This window comes from Pseudophryne corroboree, chromosome 5, assembly GCF_028390025.1.
Source record: "Pseudophryne corroboree isolate aPseCor3 chromosome 5, aPseCor3.hap2, whole genome shotgun sequence".
Taxonomy (NCBI): Eukaryota; Metazoa; Chordata; class Amphibia; order Anura; family Myobatrachidae; genus Pseudophryne; species Pseudophryne corroboree.
Window position 1 is genome coordinate 772,343,339 of NC_086448.1, and position 21,282 is coordinate 772,364,620.

The 21,282-nt window shown below is 38.7% G+C and overlaps 1 protein-coding gene across 1 annotated transcript in view; it reads left to right on the top strand.

Annotated features, from left to right (window-relative positions):
- Positions 1-4,455: 4,455 nt before the first annotated feature.
- ZFPM2 (zinc finger protein, FOG family member 2) overlaps positions 4,456-21,282 on the top strand; it is a 540,421-nt gene continuing 523,594 nt past the window's right edge. Inside the window, exon 1 of the mRNA XM_063924309.1 lies at positions 4,456-5,056. Coding sequence (XP_063780379.1) covers positions 5,017-5,056 — 40 coding nt within the window. The 5' untranslated portion in view covers positions 4,456-5,016. The remainder of the gene's footprint in view (positions 5,057-21,282) is intronic.

Genomic DNA, 21,282 nt, shown 5'->3' on the forward strand with positions numbered 1-21,282 from the left:
TCCAGTGTTACAAATGTGTTCCCAGTCCCCAGCATTCTGAGTTCTTCAGCATCGCTCTCAAATCATAATTTCCTTGCTTCATTCAGAGTTCTTCAACATCGTTCACAAATCATCATTTCCTTGCTTCATTCAGAGTTCTTCAGCATCATTAACAAATCATAATTTCCTTTCTTCATTCAGAGTTCTTCAACATCGCTCTCAAATCATCATTTCCTTTCTTGATTCAGAGTTCTTCAGCATCATTCACAGATCATCATTTCCTTTCTTCATTCAGAGTTCTTCAGCATCGTTCACAAATCGTCATTCATTTCTTCATTTAGTTACCTTCGATATTGTCATTCGTTATCACTCATTTCTTCCCATGTCTTCTGGCATTGAGCACAAGCATCTGTTAATAATAAAGCTGCATGAGGAGAACCTACATCCGGCCGTCTTTATTACGACCCAACTCCGGTTCTTCTTCCTGACCATCGGATGAAGCCCTGAGTCCACAATTCCCTCTTTCCAGGTGCGTTACACGAAAGGTTAAGGGTGAACAGAAGAGAATTGGAAGAAGAAGGAGTGGTGGGAACTGGGCAAGAGAAAAGTATTATGGGCAGGGCACAGATGGAAAAGTAGGGTGTGGTGGCAAATAATAGAAACACAAAGAGAGTGGGAGAAAGAACAGACTTCGACAATGCATATACAGAAACATGCAAACACAAAATGGGGGCAAACAGCTACAGACCAAAGACAGAGATACACATATACAATTGGAGACAGGCAAACAGAGGGGGGAAAGAAAGGGAAAGACACACACAGCGAAGACTGAGATTCACAAAAAGTGCATTTCAAAATCCAGATTGTAGTGAAGAGGTGTTCCGTATGCACCAAAAGTTGGGGAGAAACAACAAAGATTTAGATTGGTTAAAGGGTGGAAGTAATGTATTCTCCAAGTATTGTATTATTATTATTATTATTATTATTATTATTTCAGGCTTTATAACAGCATGTTACAACAATTGAAAGAGATATATTAAAAATAGAAGTTTAAGAATTAATTATAGACGGATGAAAGAGAAGGAAAGACACAAGGAAATTGGGTATAAAGAGTAGGCAATGGAATAGAATTGAGGAGGATGAAATGTTGAAAGCAGAGAAGAAACTGGGAGAGAAAGAGATGAGAAAAGATTGGATATTCGCTAGGCGTTTCTCTATAAGAGGCATCATGTCGTCACTGTTTTTACAGTATTTTAACTGTAACTCTAACCCTAAACCTAACACTGACGTACTTTCAGCATTGTGACTGTTGATATTCACAATGTTGTCATAATGACCTCTTGACATTATGGGGGAGATTCAAATGTTTGAAAAGTCGGTTGGGTGTCTGTTATTTCCTAGATAGGAAAAAACAGACTCACAACTGACTTTTCAAACATTTGAATCTCCCCCTTTGAGTGTCAACATTTCAACCATGCCAGCATTCTGAATGTCAACATTCTGGTGTCGACATTCTGACACCAGAATGTTGACACAACGACTACATACAAGGAAAGGGTTGGGGGGGGGGGGTGCAGGGGGTTTGCCTCAGGGGACAGAAAGCCTAGCTTCACCCCTGGCAGAACGAGCTCTGTCCTTGGCTCTTCGGTTCGGGTCAGTTTGCTGTGCCCTGTTTGCTAGCTCCCATCACTGCTGGTAATACATTTATATGATATCCGAATCATAGGTCGACAGTCAAAAGGTCAACACCATATGGTCTTGAGGAAGTCCCGAGAATTGACGGGACGAAACGCGTTGATGTCATCACCTGCCAATCTATTATTCGTTGCATTATCAAGCCGCTGTCTGGTCTGGAGTCTGTGCCGCCTCTGCCGCCTGCAATTGCATTGGGTCACTGCCGCTCGTGGTATGTGCTGAACGCTGCGGACACCTGTTGTATTTACGGCCGGTCCGTGCACGGCGGCCTTTGGACTGCGCTCGCTATAGCGCCGGCCACCAGCTACAATCTCCACTGCCTCCCGTTGTGTGCCTTATACGCTGCCCACCAGCTGGATCCTTTGAAGGAGTACACCTTTGCACTTGTGCCATAGTGCTTAATTAGAGGACACTTCCAGAAGGGGGTAAATATAATCCCGATTAGTCAGGTAATAATACTGAAGGAGGACTGACTCTGCACTGGGACGCCAGTGTTAGAGTAAATTGGAGACATTGTTCCTTTATATTTCCAATGATTGTGGTCACATATGATGACACATACAAATTGGCACCCCAAAAACGTTTTTAAAAATTGTTGACCATTTCTGTGTCAATCATTGTCATGTCGACCTTTGACCCTGTTGGCCTTTTGTACCTGTCAACTTTACTCGCTGTCTACGTTTTACCTGCTGTCCTTTTCACCATGTTGACCTAATACATGTCGACCATATGGAGTCGACCTGACTGTCTACCAAGACAGTGTAGATCTTGTATACCACACCCAATTTATATTACCATGCATTTATAATTTTCACTTTGACAACCGGCGGGCATACAGGGAAGATCAGCGCTACAGTAGCGCTGCAGCTGGATGTCACTCAGCCGCCCGACCTCACGGCAGCTTCCACCCGGCTCCAGCAGCGTAAACTGACGTGAGGTCGGGCGGAGAAGGGGGGCGAGCCGTGGATGAGTGACATCCTGCTGCAGCGCTAATGTAGCGCTGATCTTCCCTGTACGCCCGCCGGCTGTCCCCCCGCGGCTCGCCCCCCTTCTCCACCTCTGCGTCCCATCTAAATTTGACTTGAAAAAGTCGAATTAAGATGGGATTGAATAGGGGTTGTCGGATCCATACCGACAAATACATGTCGGAATGGATCCGACTTTAATTGAATATACCCCATAGTGTCCTTGTGTATCAATGCCCTTTTTCCCTATAGATTTTAAGCTTGCGTGCAGGGCCTTGCTACCTCTATATCTGTCTGTTATTACTCACTTTTGTTCTATTATTGTTCCAATTGTAAAGCGCAATGGGATTTGCTGCACTATATAAGAAACTGTTAAGAAATAATAATAAAAAATAGTATCATCAGATTTGTAGTGTTTACTAACTCAAAAAACATTTGTCAGAACCATGTCAAATATATGTTTAAAACTTTGGTAAATAAGTACATAAAATGTTCTACTTCACCATTCCAGTGTCTTCAAGGGACTCGAATTACCAGTTTGAACTGGAATATATCTGAATATTGGAGAACGGTCTCCAGGCCTTAATATTCTCTTTGGATTCAATGAGACGTAAGGAGTTAAGGGCCCTACATACTGGGCGATTTTAGCGATTCTAACGTCCAACGATATTATCGTTGGTCAACATTTTCATCAACGATTTTTACCTACACACTGGACGATATTGAAGGGCAATTTGGACAATTTGACAGTACATACATCTATAGCGTCCAAATTGACTTGCATGTATAAATGAGGCTAGATCGATGATGAACGACTGCGGGGACGCGCATCGTTCATCGTTGATGCATACACACTGAACGATATCGTTCATATCTATCATTGTTATGTCAAGTGTGTAAGGCCCTCAAGAGTGACTCAACCTACAGATGGCGCCTCGCTCATCTTGGCTTCTCTGCTGCGTCTAGGTGCACCAAGGCTTATTAGCATAAACCTTTCATCTATTGTTCTCCGCTGCGATACAATACAGAGAGAATAATACAGCAGGGGATTAAGTCACTACGGCAGGGGATTAAATCCACTGCCCTGGCTCAATTACTCCTATTAAAGGGATAGATGAGCAGGGCTCCATCTGTAGGACACTGGCTATGAATGGTGGCCAAATATTGGTGTTACAGTGATAATGAAAACCCCTAATATTGTAATAAAGCCAACTCCAGTGCATTTCATAGGCGGTTGCTCCCTTCCTCTGGGCTTTAAAATGTATTGCATAGGCTCTGAAGGGTGCTATATAAAATGCATTAAAATTGTATTATAATCATATCTAGAGGTCATGACATGCTGAAGTGCCTGTCTAAAAAAGCGCAGCCTCTGATACACCTGCTCAGCGCCAGTGTCCTTGGAAATTCCATTCAAATGCTGGCAACTATGTAATTATTATATACATTATCAGATGTATTTCCCTGTACCTATTGCAGAAGCAGGTGGACTGAGCTGCAGCATCTAGATGGAGCTTTAGCCTCCCAGAGAGATAGGATCTGTGTGTTCCACAGCAGGAGGAAATATGCTGTAATGAGAAATTTCTACCAACTTTTTACGCTCTGCCCCCTCTGACTTCAGGCAGGAGCAACTGAAGACCCCCAAAACGAAATGAGGTGCAGGAGGTTCCATTCACCCTGCAGAAGGCATTGAGCAAAACGTGCAGCCCTGGGAGCATTCTCTCTCTCTCTCTCTCTCTCTCTCTCTCTCTCTCTCTCTCTCTGCTTCTTTTAGTGACAGTTTGTAAAGGGCTTTTCCTCTCTGCTAATTTCTTATCTCACTCCCCTCCTCCTGGAAAAGTGCATTTTGCTCCACCTCTCCTTTCCTCCCCATTCAGCAATCAGTCAGAGAGAGTGAATGTGAACATTATGGGCAGAAGCAGTAGCAGCAGCACCCACCCTGGGACTCCATGAGTGGACCCCCCCTCCCACCTCTTGCTGTCCCCCTCTTGCTGTCCCCCTCTCTCTCTCTCTTCCACACTCTCTCTCTCTCTCTCTCTCTACCTCTCCCTCTCTCTGCACTCCTTTCATCCCTGCTGCACTCCCTCCTCTCCCAGTTCTAGCTCTCTCTCTCTCTCTCTCTCTCTCTCTCTCTCTCTCTCTCTCTCTCTCTCTCTCTCTCTCTGCACTCTCTCATCCCTTTGCTCCTCACTGTCCCTTCTGTCTAGTGTAATCTGCACTCCTCACATCCAGTCACTCTACTCCCCTCTCCTTTCTCCCTTTCCACGCCACCCGTGTATTCATCACATCCTCTGACTTTCAATCACAAGACATCGATCGCCTCTTCTATGAAACAAAGCGATTGATCTGTCACTCGGGTACCTGGAGGAAGTAAAGCAGCATGTCCCGGAGGAAGCAGAGCAAACCCCGACAAATTAAACGTGAGTTCCCCTCCGTGGCGTGGGCAAATAAGGGAATGCGAGTGTGTGGAGCTAGAGAGAAGTTAAATGGCAAGCAGAGACTGATAGTATGAACAGTACTGTACTCTGTAGTCATGTGTGTCCGGCTGCAGGTACAGTATGCATAGGACAGTATGATGTGCATATGGCAGTACTGTATGCATAGGACAGTATAGTGTGCATATGGAAGTACTGTATGCATAGGACAGTATAGTGTGCATATGGAAGTACTGTATGCATAGGACAGTATAGTGTGCATATGGAAGTACTGTATGCATAGGACAGTATAGTGTGCATATGGCAGTACTGTATGCATAGAACAGTATAGTGTGCATATGGAAGTACTGTATGCATAGGACAGTATGATGTGCATATGGAAGTACTGTATGCATAGGACAGTATAGTGTGCATATGGAAGTACTGTATGCATAGGACAGTATAGTGTGCATATGGCAGTACTGTATGCATAGGACAGTATGATGTGCATATGGCAGTACTGTATGCATAGGACAGTATAGTGTGCATATGGCAGTACTGTATGCATAGGACAGTATAGTGTGCATATGGAAGTACTGTATGCATAGGACAGTATAGTGTGCATATGGAAGTACTGTATGCATAGGACAGTATGATGTGCATATGGCAGTACTGTCTGCATAGGACAGTATAGTGTGCATATGGAAGTACTGTATGCATAGGACAGTATGATGTGCATATGGCAGTATTGTATGCATAGGACAGTATAGTGTGCATATGGAAGTACTGTATGCATAGAACAGTATTGTATGCCTAGGACAGTATTATATGCCTAGGACAGTATTATGTGCATAGGACAGTATTATATGCATAGGACAGTAATATATGCATAGGACAGTAATATGTGCATAGGACAGTATTATGTGCATAGGACAGTATTATATACATAGGACAGTATTATATGCATAAGACAGTATAATATGCATAGGACATTATTATGTGCATAGGACAGTATAATATGCATAGGACAGTAATATATGCATAGGGCACTATTATGTGTATAGGGCAGTATTATGCACTCACAATCTCTGTCTGGCCTCAGCTGTCACCTATAAGTGTGCAGGGAAAGAGGTCATGTCCTAATTGATACATTTGTATCTCAGCTGACTTGTAACTCTCAGAAGTGATTGTGTTCGGCCTAGATGCACGCCCTGCGGTTACCCCTCTATGGGAGTGACACTTGAATGAAAACAACTTTGACCAAAGTTTATTTATTTAGTATCTGCGTTTGGAGTAATTTTATTCACTTTTTTGTTTTGTTTGCATATGAAGTGGTATTGTTACATTACTCACACCTATTACTTTTGCACATCACATATTTTTGTACTTGCTGTTATTTTTAGGTATGTGTGTATGGTATACCGGGGGAGTTTCCCCGCTCATATCATACCTTTTTTAAACTTTATTCCCTCTCCCCCCCCCCCCCCCCCCCCCCCATTCTGCATAGTATTATATACTGCAAGGTTATTGTTTACCCTACTTATTCTGACCTCAAGCATTAGAGCATTCATTAGACACAATTCCCAGCACTGTAACTCTGCATCTTCATCAGCTCAGTCCTGCATTCACCTAATCCTCATGTCACACTATAGGGCTTCATAGCAATTTTTTTATTGATTTTTCATTACTCTAATTGCACCAGTATAGCTAAATTGTGATGACTTTTATGGACTCTCTAATGCACTTATTTAAGCAATGTACATCTTACAGATAGGCATATATGTTGCTACAAGGATTATCCTTTTTTTTCAGTTCCACCTTTTTGTGAGTTCATATGTCTGCAATTATTTTTCAAAACATGTAAGACATTAATATTTTAGAAAAGTTTTATGTCATTTTAACCCTAATAGTGTATTATTTTGTTATTAGATTTTGTCTTCTTATCACATCTTTAAAAGTTTGAAAACAAAAACTATTTGTTTGTTTGTTGTTATACATTATCCTTCTATTTTTGGGTACAGTATGTACATAATTGTTTGCAATGCATGCATGTGGCTATTAATTATGCCATCTTGCCATTTCACTGTAAGGCTAGGGAGTTGATTGTTAATAAATTATTAGCATTAATTGGTTACTGGAACACACACCATCTGATTGGCCTGCTGTGAACTTTGTTATCGCCTCAATTAATTAATTTATTCATTTTATTTATTTTGTTTTGCATTCAACTAATGATTGGAGATAAAAGTGTGCCTGTTAATTGGAAAACGCATATGGTGTAGTTAACCAGGCAGTCTATTTTATGTCAGAACTGTTGAACTGTTAACGTTGATAGACTCAACTCATTGTTTGCGTACGTATCGTTAGTATTATTGATCAAAATAGGATTATAGCTACGTATAGTATATCCTATATGTTTTACTCCTAGTAGTGTCTTTTTATTTAATTTTTTTGTCATTTTATAGACTTCATATATTCTGGGGTATGTAATGTTTAAATGCATTCATAATTAAAAGAGATTAGATACAATGTGCATACTGTAATTATGGCCATGTGTACGGTATTTTATATCTAGATTAATGGCTGTGCAGCATTGAGGTCTCTCAAACTCTCTTAACGTACTCATTATATTAAAGTGTGATCAACTATTGCAAGTTTTACAAGGCCTCTGTGATTAAGGGACACCCTAAACAATTGTATTGCTAACTATATAGCAAACATGCATTGTTTATATGCATGTATTAAATATTGTGTGTGTGTACTGTATATATATATATATATATATATATATATAACATAGATGTATAGGCAGATAAATATAGATATAGACTTACATGTATGTGTGTTTACATTCTATATCTCTCTGTATATCATCTACATATCAATTGTTTTTGTATTTTTTTATTTTTGTTATCGTACAGCATTCGCTACCTTATATATGGATGTACTGTAAGCATTCTTTTGAAACAATGGACAATATTAACCGCAATTAAAAGTATTCCTGTGAACTGGACAGATGTCATGATGGTAAAATCGCAGTGGCCCCTTGCAATACTGCATGCATGTGTAACTTACACAGTGTAAACGGTCGCTGCAGGTAGACCCATTACTGGTGCTTACACCTAACCCAGCAAAACAAAAGTCAGTTTGTGCCAGGAAACTCCAGAGACAGTCGTTTTTAAAGGACAAAAAGGTTGTTGGGAAGAGTTTTTTTCCCTCATACTGCATTCTTTCTCAGCTATCTAAAATTGTGATTTATGCAGTATTTTAATATTTTGCTTATTCTTTCCCCTTGGGTCCTCTCTGGGCAGTGATAAAAAGGCGAAGCTGAAAGAGCACCATTAATTTGCTCTGATGACTGGCCAGATAAGGGGAGATAATGGGAAAGATAAACTGGGAAGATATACCATCAGAAACCCGATTATTACCATTAAAATTCCAGCCCAGCAATCTGCAGAAGCCTGATAATTCCTTCTCCGTTTCCACCACTTTGGATGATAAGGCAAAAAATAGTCACTCAGTGCTCCTTGATTAGGCTGCCTGGATATCCTGATAATGCAGTGATAAATTATGTATTTTACCCCCATGTTTTGTCACAAAAATTCAGATTTTATTATATATATAATTTTTTTTTTTGCAGTTTATTTTATTACAAGCCTCTGGTAGAGGGCTCCCTCCCAGTCCAGAAAAATAAAACGTCTCTCATGAGCTATTATTGTAATATGAGGTTGATAAAAAGCAGTGATAGGAAACGAGGTGTTTTGTGTGGAAGCACTATCAATGTTATCAGCCCATCTCCCTCCGCCAGCTGCTAGCTGTTGTTGTTTTTAGCCTTATCACCCGCTGCCAATATGCCAATAAATTGCCCAGATTGTCCTTCGCTCTGTAATTTTAGTGTGAAATTTATGATAGAAGTGGCAGTTTTTTATTTATTTTTCAGCAGACGTGGGACTTCTAGTGACCACTTTCCTGTACAGTACTATGTATTGTCTCCAAACTCCTAGGTAGTAGACATTTACTAAGGCAGTGAAGAGGTTCCATGAATAGTGGGAGGAGCCTAAAGACATAGTTTTTGTTTGTTGGCAAACAGAATTCTGCAGCCATGTGTCACATCATTCAAAAGCTTTAAAATAAGCATTCGGCACCAAGATAATGATTCGCTGCTTATTGCACGTTAAATTTTGTATTAAATAGATTTTAGAAAGAAAAAAAAACTCTGCGAAACAGAATAATTATTTCATCTTATTTTTTAAATCGTATGACTTGGCAATCACCCTGTAAATATTTCTTCTTAAATACTGAATAAATGAATATGAGTATACAGCAATTAAATAAATTTGAGTAACCCTTTGTTATTCTTGCCATCTGGTTTTCTTCTTATTTAATATTTTTATGTGCGTCAAATGATGTCACTTAGTTTACTCACAGTTTGATGACCGTTGTGTAGTTTTCCCATAGCTCCATTTGTGTTGTTAATAATAGTGTCCTTTGATAATGTAATTTGAGAGTATTCTAATTGACTCATCATTAACTGTATTGCTGTACAGTGTGTGAATGTTACTTGCCAGCTCTTCCTGTTATTTACTTGCCCTTAATCCATGAGTATCGTACGTATATATATCATATATGTGTGTGTGCGCATACATATTATCTCTCTATTTAATATATCATTTATACATAAATAGAACCATATTTATATATGCATTTTTACATTTGTGGTACTTACATATTTTTCATATGTATTATTTACTGCGCATAATACAAAATATCAATATATCTTAAAATGTATTATTAGCTGTTTCTGTCCAAAATATCTGGAATATGCTTATTTATTGGTAAAGGTGTATTGTGTCTTAGCAATTGTGTAGTCTTTAAAAGCTCTAAAACGTTGCATTTTTTTTTTACCCAAATTGTGGTGTTCCTTGTGTTGTCATGTCTGATACCTCCCTCATATTCAGACACTTTTGTAAGATGTAACCCATCACATCTGGTAGTGCTAAGGTGGCAAACACCTGCGATGACACAAATTAAATCAAGCATCTGCATGGCATGGAAGCAGAACAGCCAACTGTACACCTCTGCACAATTTGATTTAAAAATAAGGTTGGACCCTTTACAAGCAATATGATAATTGAATAGAATCTGTTGAATAGATGCCACAAAAAAAGTCTTTGTGTTAGGAAATGTGTAAATCTGCCTGTTCATAGCAAATGTGTTCTGCGTGTTCCTTGATTATAAGACATAATTCAGCTGATTTTAGGAGATCCTATTCTGCACTATATTAAAGGCTATAAAAGCAATTGCAGTTTTTATGACATATATATTTTTCGTGGTAAGGAATATTATCCTGTAGACCACAAATCCTCAGTATAATTGAAAGAAAAAGTTGAAAACTAAAATCCAGGGTAAAGATTAATTTTATGTTTAATTAATATGATTCACTGTGTATTGTTGCATAAGGCCGCACAGTACAGAATTCTGCTATAACAACGTGACAACTTGGCGCCCCAAATTGGAAGGTTGCCCTATTTCTGGGGATTATCAAAGGCACTGATAATTTCTCTGCATTTTTCTCCCCAACTGTTCCCATTATTTTTTTTGTGGACATTTAGATGAAAAGTTCTAGGGATTCATATTTAAATATAATTTTTTTTCCAATGAAAATGTGCTGACCTGCCCACACTGTTTATCTCTATTTTACAAAATACAAAAATAAGATAACAATAAAGCAGGGAAATCATTTTAACATTACTGGACATAGACATATTTATTCAATAGCAATATGTAGGTGTTATGGTATCAATTTATACTTCACTTGATAGGAATTAGATACATTTCTGTTATTATAATCTACTACATGAAACATAAATTTAAGATTATTTAAAAAAAATAAAAATTATATCTCAAAAGGCCCTAACTATTGGATGTCACTGTGGTGGTGCTGTCAGTTTTTTGATCATCTGCCTCCTAGAATAAAATGTAATCCTAGTCTCCTCCCCAGAATTCCTGCAGCAGCCATGCTTGAGGGGCTGATTATATTGACAATCACTGGTCTTATGTTGGATGAGCTTAAAATATTTTGGGTGGAAACTTAATCACAAAGATATATAACAAAAACCAAAACATTGAAATATTTAGCGTATTGTGCATTTTATACAACTAACTGAATATTTTTGTTTTGTTTTAATAAAGTTAATTTTGAGTAATGTTCCAATTTGTGAAGTGCATACAACTGGAAGATCATAGTCGGAGTAGATCATTAGGGATGTTGAATGTTCTCAGCTATGGTAAAGTTGTACTAGAAGCACATTTGCAGTAGATGCTATGGAATGGCAGGTAGTGGAAACTATATTTCCATATCTATTATTATTATTATTATTATTACTATAAGTATTACTATAATTATTATTGCTACTCTTCTATAATAACTTCTTGAACCATGATCTGAATTACCATACACACTCTCACCGTCCACTTCTCATTTCTAGTTGTTTTCGTTTAGATTGTAAGCTCTTTCGGCAGGCTTCCCATTCTTATCGTCACATATTTATGTAAATGTAAAAGGTGTGTAATTGTTATAATTTCATGGATGTATCTTGTATTCTGTATAGCACTGCAGGAGATTATTTTTAATAAATAAATAATACATTTATTAATATTACTTGCTAATGGTCTATCAATAATTTTTATTTCAGCGAGTATGTTTTTCTCTCCAATATTACACATTTTCAATGTGATTAGGATTTACCTTTACACTTGAAAACTAAATATACTATTCAAGTACACAACGAAAAAAAATGTGTAAAGTGTATTTACATTTTTTAATACATTTAAAAAAAATAATTGTAGTTTTTGCATTAAGCCGTTTGTTGACTTTAAAGGGTATAAATATGAAAATCCTGTGCATTCTTTAACAAGGTATTAGCATAAAAGATAACACATTTGTTTATTGTCTTTTAGAATCGGCTGTTAGTATCTCTGCCACAGGTAACAATTGACTTTTCAGGCTTTAAGTTAATAGCCTTGTCTCTTGCTTGTATGGATCAATATTCGTATTAATTAATCACCGTTATCAGTGCTAAGATCTAGTTGTATTTGTTGTTACATCAGCAAAATATCAATACAGAAAGTGGAGTCTGGGATCGTCATGGCAACTTCATCTCTTGGGTTAAAGAAAGTTTATCTAATCTCTTCATGGAGAGTGGGAACTGTTTAGGGATCTAGTGTGAACTGTAACTGCATTGATTTAGTTTTTTTGTTTGAAAATAGAAACTGAACTCCAATCGCAAGGGCTAGGGACGATTTAAATATTAACACGCGGAAACTTGCCAAAAAGGCGGATTCTATATTTCCATCAGAATATTTTTAGTAATGATATAATCGTGAAGGGAGGTTTAAGAGATTTTTGTTATGGAACACAGAATTAATTAAAGTATTTTTTTGTTAATATATTTCAATATTACCAATTAATTATTAATTGTTCCCTCAAACATTTTTAATGTTTGTTTTTTTAAGGTGTTGCTCATAGCTTAAGACTTTATGTCAGAATTGGCCAACGATCATAATTTAATTATATATTTTTATTATTTAAAATAGATGTTATATATTGCCTCTCCAAAAAATTTTTTGGGGTGTACTGTCAAAGCAAAAAAAAAAAAAAAAAAATTGGAATTCATTTTTATTAACCCATTGCATACTAATGATTTCCATAAACTGTTACATATATTATTGTTCCAATCAGTACATTATACTTTATTTTATCGTATCCTTGATCCTCTCGCCTATTTTGCATATTTCTATCCGTCAAAAGGTCAAAATATTTTAATCCTTTTCCCAGTGGTTTTATGATAGTTTAAGCTACAGAAACCTGGATTGTGATGAAAACTAGTATTCAGCCAATACTATGAGCATGCTGGGGAGCAGATAGTCATATAGTACATTTTTACTGTGGTCAGAGATGGACTTATAGTTATGACAATATCCATTTAAATGCAGCACAGTCTGGCAGTTATGGTAGTTACAGAATGTTGGCAAGGAGAAGAACAAGAAAACCATCTGTGGGGTATTCTTGACTGCAAAATACGTGGTTTTACATTATCCAAATTTGCGGGAAATGTGTAAAAAATTATTTTGAAAGTTATACACACACGTGTGTGTGTGTGTGTGTGTGTATGTATGTATATATATATATATATATATATATATATATATAATATATATTGATTTTATTTTCCAATCAATGTCACACTTTTATACACATGTATATGTATTTGCATGTGTGTGTATATACAGTATATATAGATAGATAGATAGATATAGATAGATAGCTATAGATGTATAGATTGCAATTATTGATTTGTTTGTTTGTTTATTTATTTATTTATTGGTTTTGCAAATGATTAGTGTAAGAGATAAACAAGGCATGTTATACTATGTACAGTAAATCGTTGGAACAGAACTGGAGCTAGTCCTGCTTATGTTGCAACACTAAGTACTTGTTTCATAAAGGTGAATATCCTCATTGAAGCACTTATGATAGTGTATATACTATTTTAAGGCTTTCATTAGGGCTCATGGTTGTAAATCATTTGTACTGTAACATGAGCTGTTTTCAGTTAATGCTATATTGGAAAATATAAACTTCTACCTCTTTACTGGATTAATATCTCTTTACTAGAAGAATATGCACAAGCTTACCTGATGATCAGTACCATGCAGTCTCTGTTCTGTGACCTTATGGAGTTGTTGTCACTTTGCGTGGGTTACAAAATCATTTGTTGCTGCTGCTTACCTATAGCCCATTTCCCAGCACCATCATAAGTTCGGATGATTGGAAGTAGTATTGCTTTCTTGACCATCATGCAAATGACTAATATATATATATATATATATATATATATATATATATTCATTTATTTATTTATTATTTTTTATTATTATTTTTTTCTGTTATTTTCACCTACGCAGTATTCTATATTGTCCTGTCAGCACTTTTTAAAATAATTTTTATTTATGTACTCATTTATACACATTTATTTCATTTGAAGCAGCACACCTAAATGTGTAATGATTTCCAACTCATTAATCAGCTTTAATTTATTTTAGACCCAATTATTTGGGGTTTCCATTTATGTACTGGATTTTGGTTTGTATACATACTTTGGTTTTTCATGTGTGTTATGTTTTCATAATGAGCAGAAGGTGCCAAATTAAAAGAAGTCATTAAAAACGCCCCTGAAAATGTGTTAAGATCAAGGCCATGTGTAAGTTGGGAGAGCTTTCACATTTGCCGTACTGTATCCTCCTCGCCCATTTTAATTAATTTCATTATTTAAACGTCTTGTGCACCTACCAAAAACATTTTTTTTTTTACAATTCGGTAGCTAGATGTCATTCTGAATCTATCGCCATTTTCAGTCGAACATTTGCCCCTTTTTAAGAAATCTTGCATGCCAAGGCAGCTACATGGCGTTGCATAAGAGCAGAATTGGCTTGAGTGCCGTGCCATCATGAATTAAATTACATTTACACTGCATGAACATTGTTATGTAAACTTAATTGTCAAAGGTGCGTTTTCTGTGGGTTAAAGTACAAAATAGCAAATGAAGCTTTATCCTATCTGTATGCACTTACAATATATACACTCTTTAGTTAGACTATATACCCCTTACATATCCTTCAGCTACTGCCATCTTCAGAGAGCCAGCTGTAGTGAGACTTCTGTCTGTGGCCAACCACCTCTGCCAAAGTTTACATTTGAACAGAGTAGAGTGAAGAGCAATCATAGATTGTAAGCTTGCAAGCAGGGCCCTCCTGCCTCTATGACTGATTGTTATTACCCAGTTTTGTTTTATCATTGTTTTCAATTGTAAAGCGCAATGGAATGTACTGCGCAATAAAAGAAACTGATAATAAATAATTGCTATTAAGTTGAAATCTGCTTGAAGTCAGGTTTCCATCGAAGCTGGAAGGAACTGCAAGACAAGTAACTGCTAGATCACATATAGGGGAGGTGTGTCAAGTTTTGGAGAGAGATAGAGGGAAGAAGTTGTTCAAACCAATCAATCAGCTTCAAACTGTCATTAACCCAGTCTGTAACCCAGACATATAAATGAGATTATGTTCTTTTATTTTTATTTTTAGACATGTTCCCTTCTAGGTTCTCGTGCCATCTAGCGTCCTGATATGAAGTATTTTTCCATGTTATATTTTATAGATTTTTTTTAATTATTGCTCTTTTTATCCTTAATTTATTAGATGCCTAAAAGTATATGCAGCACTGTTCATATTGGTAGACTAAAAAAAACAATAAAAACTTAAGTACAGAACACAACAGCTAACCATCCCAACCATAGTAGGAATGCAGGCAGGACAGTAAACTCACAACATGAAGGGTAGAGGTGGCAAGAGTAGGGCGACTTGCTATAGCTGGCAAGAGCTGGCAGCAGCTCTCAATGACCCATTGCATTGGTGAGGAAATAGTATCAGAGTCGCTGCAGGGGACAAGGAGACAAAAGACTAAGGGAAAAACAAGGTTGCGGAGGACCCTTCCCGAGAGTTTCTATTCTAAAGGGTATGAACAGTTGAAAGGTGAACTGGGAAGCAGACAAGGTGGAGGACTGGGGGGAATGTATAAGGAGATAAGAGAAGGACTGGTGGACTTTGGTAAAAAGTTGTGTTTTTAGGAAGTGTTTAAAGCTGAGGAGACATTTAGGAAGTCGGACTTGGCGAGGGATTGAGCTCCAGATGAGGGGGATGCTGTGGAAGAAATCTTGGCGTTGAGAGGAAGTGACCACAGTTCTGGTGAAGCGTTGGTCAAAGGTAGAGTGGGAAGAGGGTGAACAGAGATGGGGTTGCCGGTTGGGCATACCTCCAAACTGCTCTCATCCAGGGAGGGACATCATTGTGCGCCAAAATCGCACAGAGACCAATACATATTTATATTGGTTAATAAACGGTTTACATAGTAAATAGTAATACTGTATATATCTTTAATAAAAATTCTTATAAAAATCAAATCAATTATATTATTATATTCCCTGTGCAATATTTGTATTATGTGGAACAGTGTTTGCCAATGATGCCTCCTAATCCTGTATAATGTTTGCGGCACAGTGGTTAGCATTGCTGCCTCCTATCCCTGTGCATTGTATGTATTATGTGGCACAGCAGTTACTATTGCTGCCTCCAAACCAGGGCCGGATTAAGAATTGTGGAGACATGGGGCAGTTAAAACCTGCTACTTACTCTTGTCTCTACTCCGGCCGCGAATCTGTCGGCAGCTCATAAAACCTGATAACTCCTATATCACTGCCTGCAATACACACTAACCTGCTCGCATATTGGCTGCCTGGTTCTTCCTTCTGATGCTGCACAAGAGGGAGATCCAGTGATGTCAGTGTGTTCTGGCTGGGGGGCCTGGATACAGGGTAGTCTGGGATACAGTGTCCCCTGTCCCTCCCCCTTAATCTGTCTCTGTGTACTGTGGTTAGCATTGTTACTTCCTAGCCCTGTATAACGCTTGTATTATGTTGTACAGAGGTTAGCATTGCTACCTCATATTGCTGGGATTGTGTTTGATCATGTTGACTGGGTGTTACTGTGTGAAATATAGATGGCCTCCACATGTTTGCATTGGCTACTCCAGGGTGCTTTCCATGACTGACATATATACGGGTAGGTACTGTATTTTTACTGATGTGCCTGAATAAAATAATCATATTTATTATTAATAATATAGTTTACCTTCGTGGAGAGGACCTTTCCCATAACCCCCTGGGTCCATGTCACAATCTATTTGGAATAGTAAAGTGTGGCGAGCGACGCGAGACACCGAGCCCGAAGCGTGGCGATCGAAGCGAGCCCGCGAGGGTCCAATGCTGCATAGAAATTTTTTTCCCCCCCAAACGAATGGAGAACGAAGAAAACATTTAGGCGCTGTAAGGGCGGAAGTTCTCTCCTGCCCTTTTGTTATGTCACTTCCAGGTCCTGAGCACGAAGGTAACATAGACACAACCCTACACAAAGTGTTGAGTCTGTGTAAGAGTTCTATACAGTACATATCCCACAGTGTATTCTCTATCAGTAGATAGCTGTGGGAATGTTGTCACAGTTCTTCAGTCCTTTCTGTAACACTGTACTATAGTTCCAACATTTGTTTTGCTATGAAAATATCTTCTGTATGAATTGAACACAAGTGAATAGACTGAAATGCAGAAAGGCTTGAAGATCGCTGCTTGCCATCTTGTTCCATATATTTGCTGAAGCACCTTTTACTGTGAAGTTTCCCCAAGTGCAAGAAACACATCCCTAATTGTGAACAGCACATCATCATGTGACTACATATATATATATATATATATATATATATATATATATAAAACCATTCCACGGTGCGGCACTCATGCTGGTCTCAAAAATAAACGGACGATGGTCCTTATCGCTTCAACGTTTCAATTTATTTGTCAAATTGTCATCAGGAAGACTTACTTGATAAAGGGACGTGCCAGTCCCAAAACGTTGGGCTTCATGCTGTGAATTTTTTCAATACAGTTATTTATTGTGCCGCTGATTGCTTCATCGCCTTCCTATTTATGCTATACTATCCCAGAGGGCACCGGGGCAATTGTTTGGAGCTGTGGGAGTGCCGGTCAGTGTTTCAACAATATATATATATGTATATATACTCCACAACGACGGCACATATATATATATATATATATAGTGCTGACGCACAGAGCACAGGGCCTGTGGGCGGCACCGTACCTGCCCCACAGTCTCTGCATTTGGCTAGCAGGGTGCCTAGAACCACTGGTGGCTCTGCCTCCTTTGTTCCACCGTAAAGCAGGAGGCATAGTCGGGTTGTGGCTGGCACAGTGCGCCATCCAGCCCTGTTACAGCACTGTATTATTGTGTATATATATATATATATATATGTATATATACAGATAAGGCTGCACCCAGGCAATACAGCAGACACTGCAGGTGTAACACACCTGCTGTATCTGCTGGATTACCTGAGTGCCGTCGTACCTGCAATTTGTGTTGGACTTCATGCTAGAAGTACCTACGGAGAGCACTAGGGACTGGTAAAGGTGTGCCACCTGACTGGAGAGGTGAGTATAATTAAATGGGTGAAAGGTGTGTGGTGTGGCCCCTCCTTGACCCAGGGGCCCGTGCGTACCGCACACCTTGCACCCATTAAAGATGCACCAGTAGTGTGTTGGATACATCAGGACCAACCAGACACTAGCAATGAATAGGCCCCTATGTAACTGCAATATCTGCTATTTGGACAATAGTGAGCTAGTAAAACTGAGTGTTACTCATTTAATCACTAGTACTATCCAATATTTAGTAGCTACAGAAATGCAAATAATGTTTTAGGATACATACAGTACCCACCAGCGCTTGATTCATGCATTAGTGTTTTTCAGAATGCCCTTTGCTCTGTCTCCGTGTGTTTGCAGCCTCAGATCATTTGTAACTATGTTTGTAAAATGCTGGTAAAAATAACTTAAATCGCAAATAAAAAAAATGATTAAACACTGTACGTCTGTTTAATATGCACGTCTATCACAAGCCCAAAAAAAAGCATCTCACATTTTGGTGGGAGTATAGATCTCAGATTTTGGTGGGAGTATAGATCTCAGATTTGGTGGGAGTATAGATCTCAGATTTTGGTGGGAGTATTGATTTGGTGGGAGTATAGATCTCAGATTTGGTGGGAGTATAGATCTCAGATTTTGGTGGGAGTATTGATTTGGTGAGAGTATAGATCTCAGATTTGGTGGGAGTATTGATCTCAGATTTTGGTGGGAGTATAGATCTCAGATTTTGGTGGGAGTATAGATCTCAGATTTGGTGGGAGTATAGATCTCAGATTTGGTGGGAGTATAGATCTCAGATTTTGGTGGGAGTATAGATCTCAGATTTGGTGGGAGTATAGATCTCAGATTTTGGTGGGAGTATTGATTTGGTGGGAGTATAGATCTCAGATTTGGTGGGAGTATTGATCTCAGATTTTGGTGGGAGTATAGATCTCAGATTTTGGTGGGAGTATTGATTTGGTGGGAGTATAGATCTCAGATTTGGTGGGAGTTTAGATCTCAGATTTGGTGGGAGTATAGATCTCAGATTTTGGTGGGAGTATTGATTTGGTGGGAGTATAGATCTCAGATTTGGTGGGAGTATTGATCTCAGATTTTGTTGGGAGTATAGATCTCAGATTTTGGTGGGAGTATTGATTTGGTGGGAGTATAGATCTCAGATTTGGTGGGAGTATTAATCTCAGATTTTGGTGGGAGTATAGATCTCAGATTTTGGTGGGAGTATTGATTTGGTGGGAGTATAGATCTCAGATTTGGTGGGAGTATAGATCTCAGATTTTGGTGGGAGTATAGATCTCAGATTTGGTTGGAGTATAGATCTCAGATTTTAGTGGGAGTATAGATCTCAGATTTGGTGGGAGTATAGATCTCAGATTTGGTGGGAGTATAGATCTCAGATTTTGGTGGGAGTATTGATTTGGTGGGAGTATAGATCTCAGATTTGGTGGGAGTATTGATCTCAGATTTTGGTGGGAGTATAGATCTCAGTTTTTGGTGGGAGTATTGATTTGGTGGGAGTATCAATCTCAGATTTGGTGGGAGTATAGATCTCAGATTTTGGTGGGAGTATAGATCTCAGATTTGGTGGGAGTATAGATCTCAGATTTTGGTGGGAGTATAGATCTCAGATTTGGTGGGAGTATAGATCTCAGATTTTGGTGGGAGTATTGATTTGGTGGGAGTATAGATCTCAGATTTGGTGAGAGTACAGATCTCAGATTTGGTGGGAGTATAGATCTCAGATTTGGTGGGAGTATAGATCTCAGATTTTGGTGGGAGTATTGATTTGGTGGGAGTATAGATCTCAGATTTGGTGGGAGTATTGATCTCAGATTTTGGTGGGAGTATTGATTTGGTGGGAGTGTAGATCTCAGATTTGGTGAGAGTACAGATCTCAGATTTGGTGGGAGTATAGATCTCAGATTTGGTGGGACTATACATCTCAGATTTGGTGAGAGTACAGATCTCAGATTTGGTGGGAGTATAGATCTCAGATTTGGTGGGAGTATAGATCTCAGATTTGGTGGGAGTATAGATCTCAGATTTGGTGAGAGTACAGATCTCAGATTTGGTGGGAATATAGATCTCAGATTTGGTGGGAGTATAGATCTCAAATTTTGGTGGGAGTATAGATCTCAGATTTTGGTGGAAGTATAGCCTAATATGTACTGTATATTCAGGCAGAGGTTCTCAAACACGGTCCTCAAGGCACCCCAAAGTTCCAGGTTTTATGTTTATCCATGCTTGGCCACAGGTGATTTACAGTAATTAGCACCTCAGTCAATTTGATATAACCATCTATGATACGCCATGGATATACCTAAAACCTGGACCGTTGGGATGGCTTGAGGACCGCTTTTGAGAACCTCTATATTAGGGGAAGAACGGATTCCGTCCGATCGGGCGGCGCACATGTGTGGCCAAACTGATCAACAATCTTAATTCTTGAACCATCAACTTTTTCATGGCTACCTTTTTGTTTTACGTGCAACCTTTTAATTATTGTATCATGACCATATGCATATTCTTTTGCGTTCTATGTTTTAAGAGTCCTAAATAAAATATAAAATTCACCAAAAGTATAGGGATAAAATGTGATAACTGTATATAACTCTATAAAACGAATACCAGAGTACACTTAGGGCCTGATTCAGCGATGGACCCAAAGTGTTCGCAATACCGATGTTTGCGTAGTTGAGCGATTATTGTTGCATTGCGTCTGGTTCGCACTGCACACGTGTCCCAATGATATTGCAACGCAGATTGATTGACAGTGGGATTGTGGGAGGCAACACAAACATGTTGCGACTGTTTTGGGGGCGTGTCTCAGTCTGCGTTCTGGTTTGCAGTTGTAAAGGCTCCGACGGCTTGCTTCCGACGGAAATTCTGAGCAACCGTAGCATGCCCATGGTCCGATGGTGCCACCGTCAGTGGGCATCTCCCCTTACAAATCCTGAGACATTACCATATATTCACAGATCCCTCTGCGTCCGGCTGACCGACGCAAGAACTAAAGCACAAGGAACTCTATATTGCCAACAAATGTGAAAACAAAATGCGGGCTGCATAGTCCATAGAACAGGCTATTGCACACAATCATTGTCTAGCCCTTTGTGTATATAA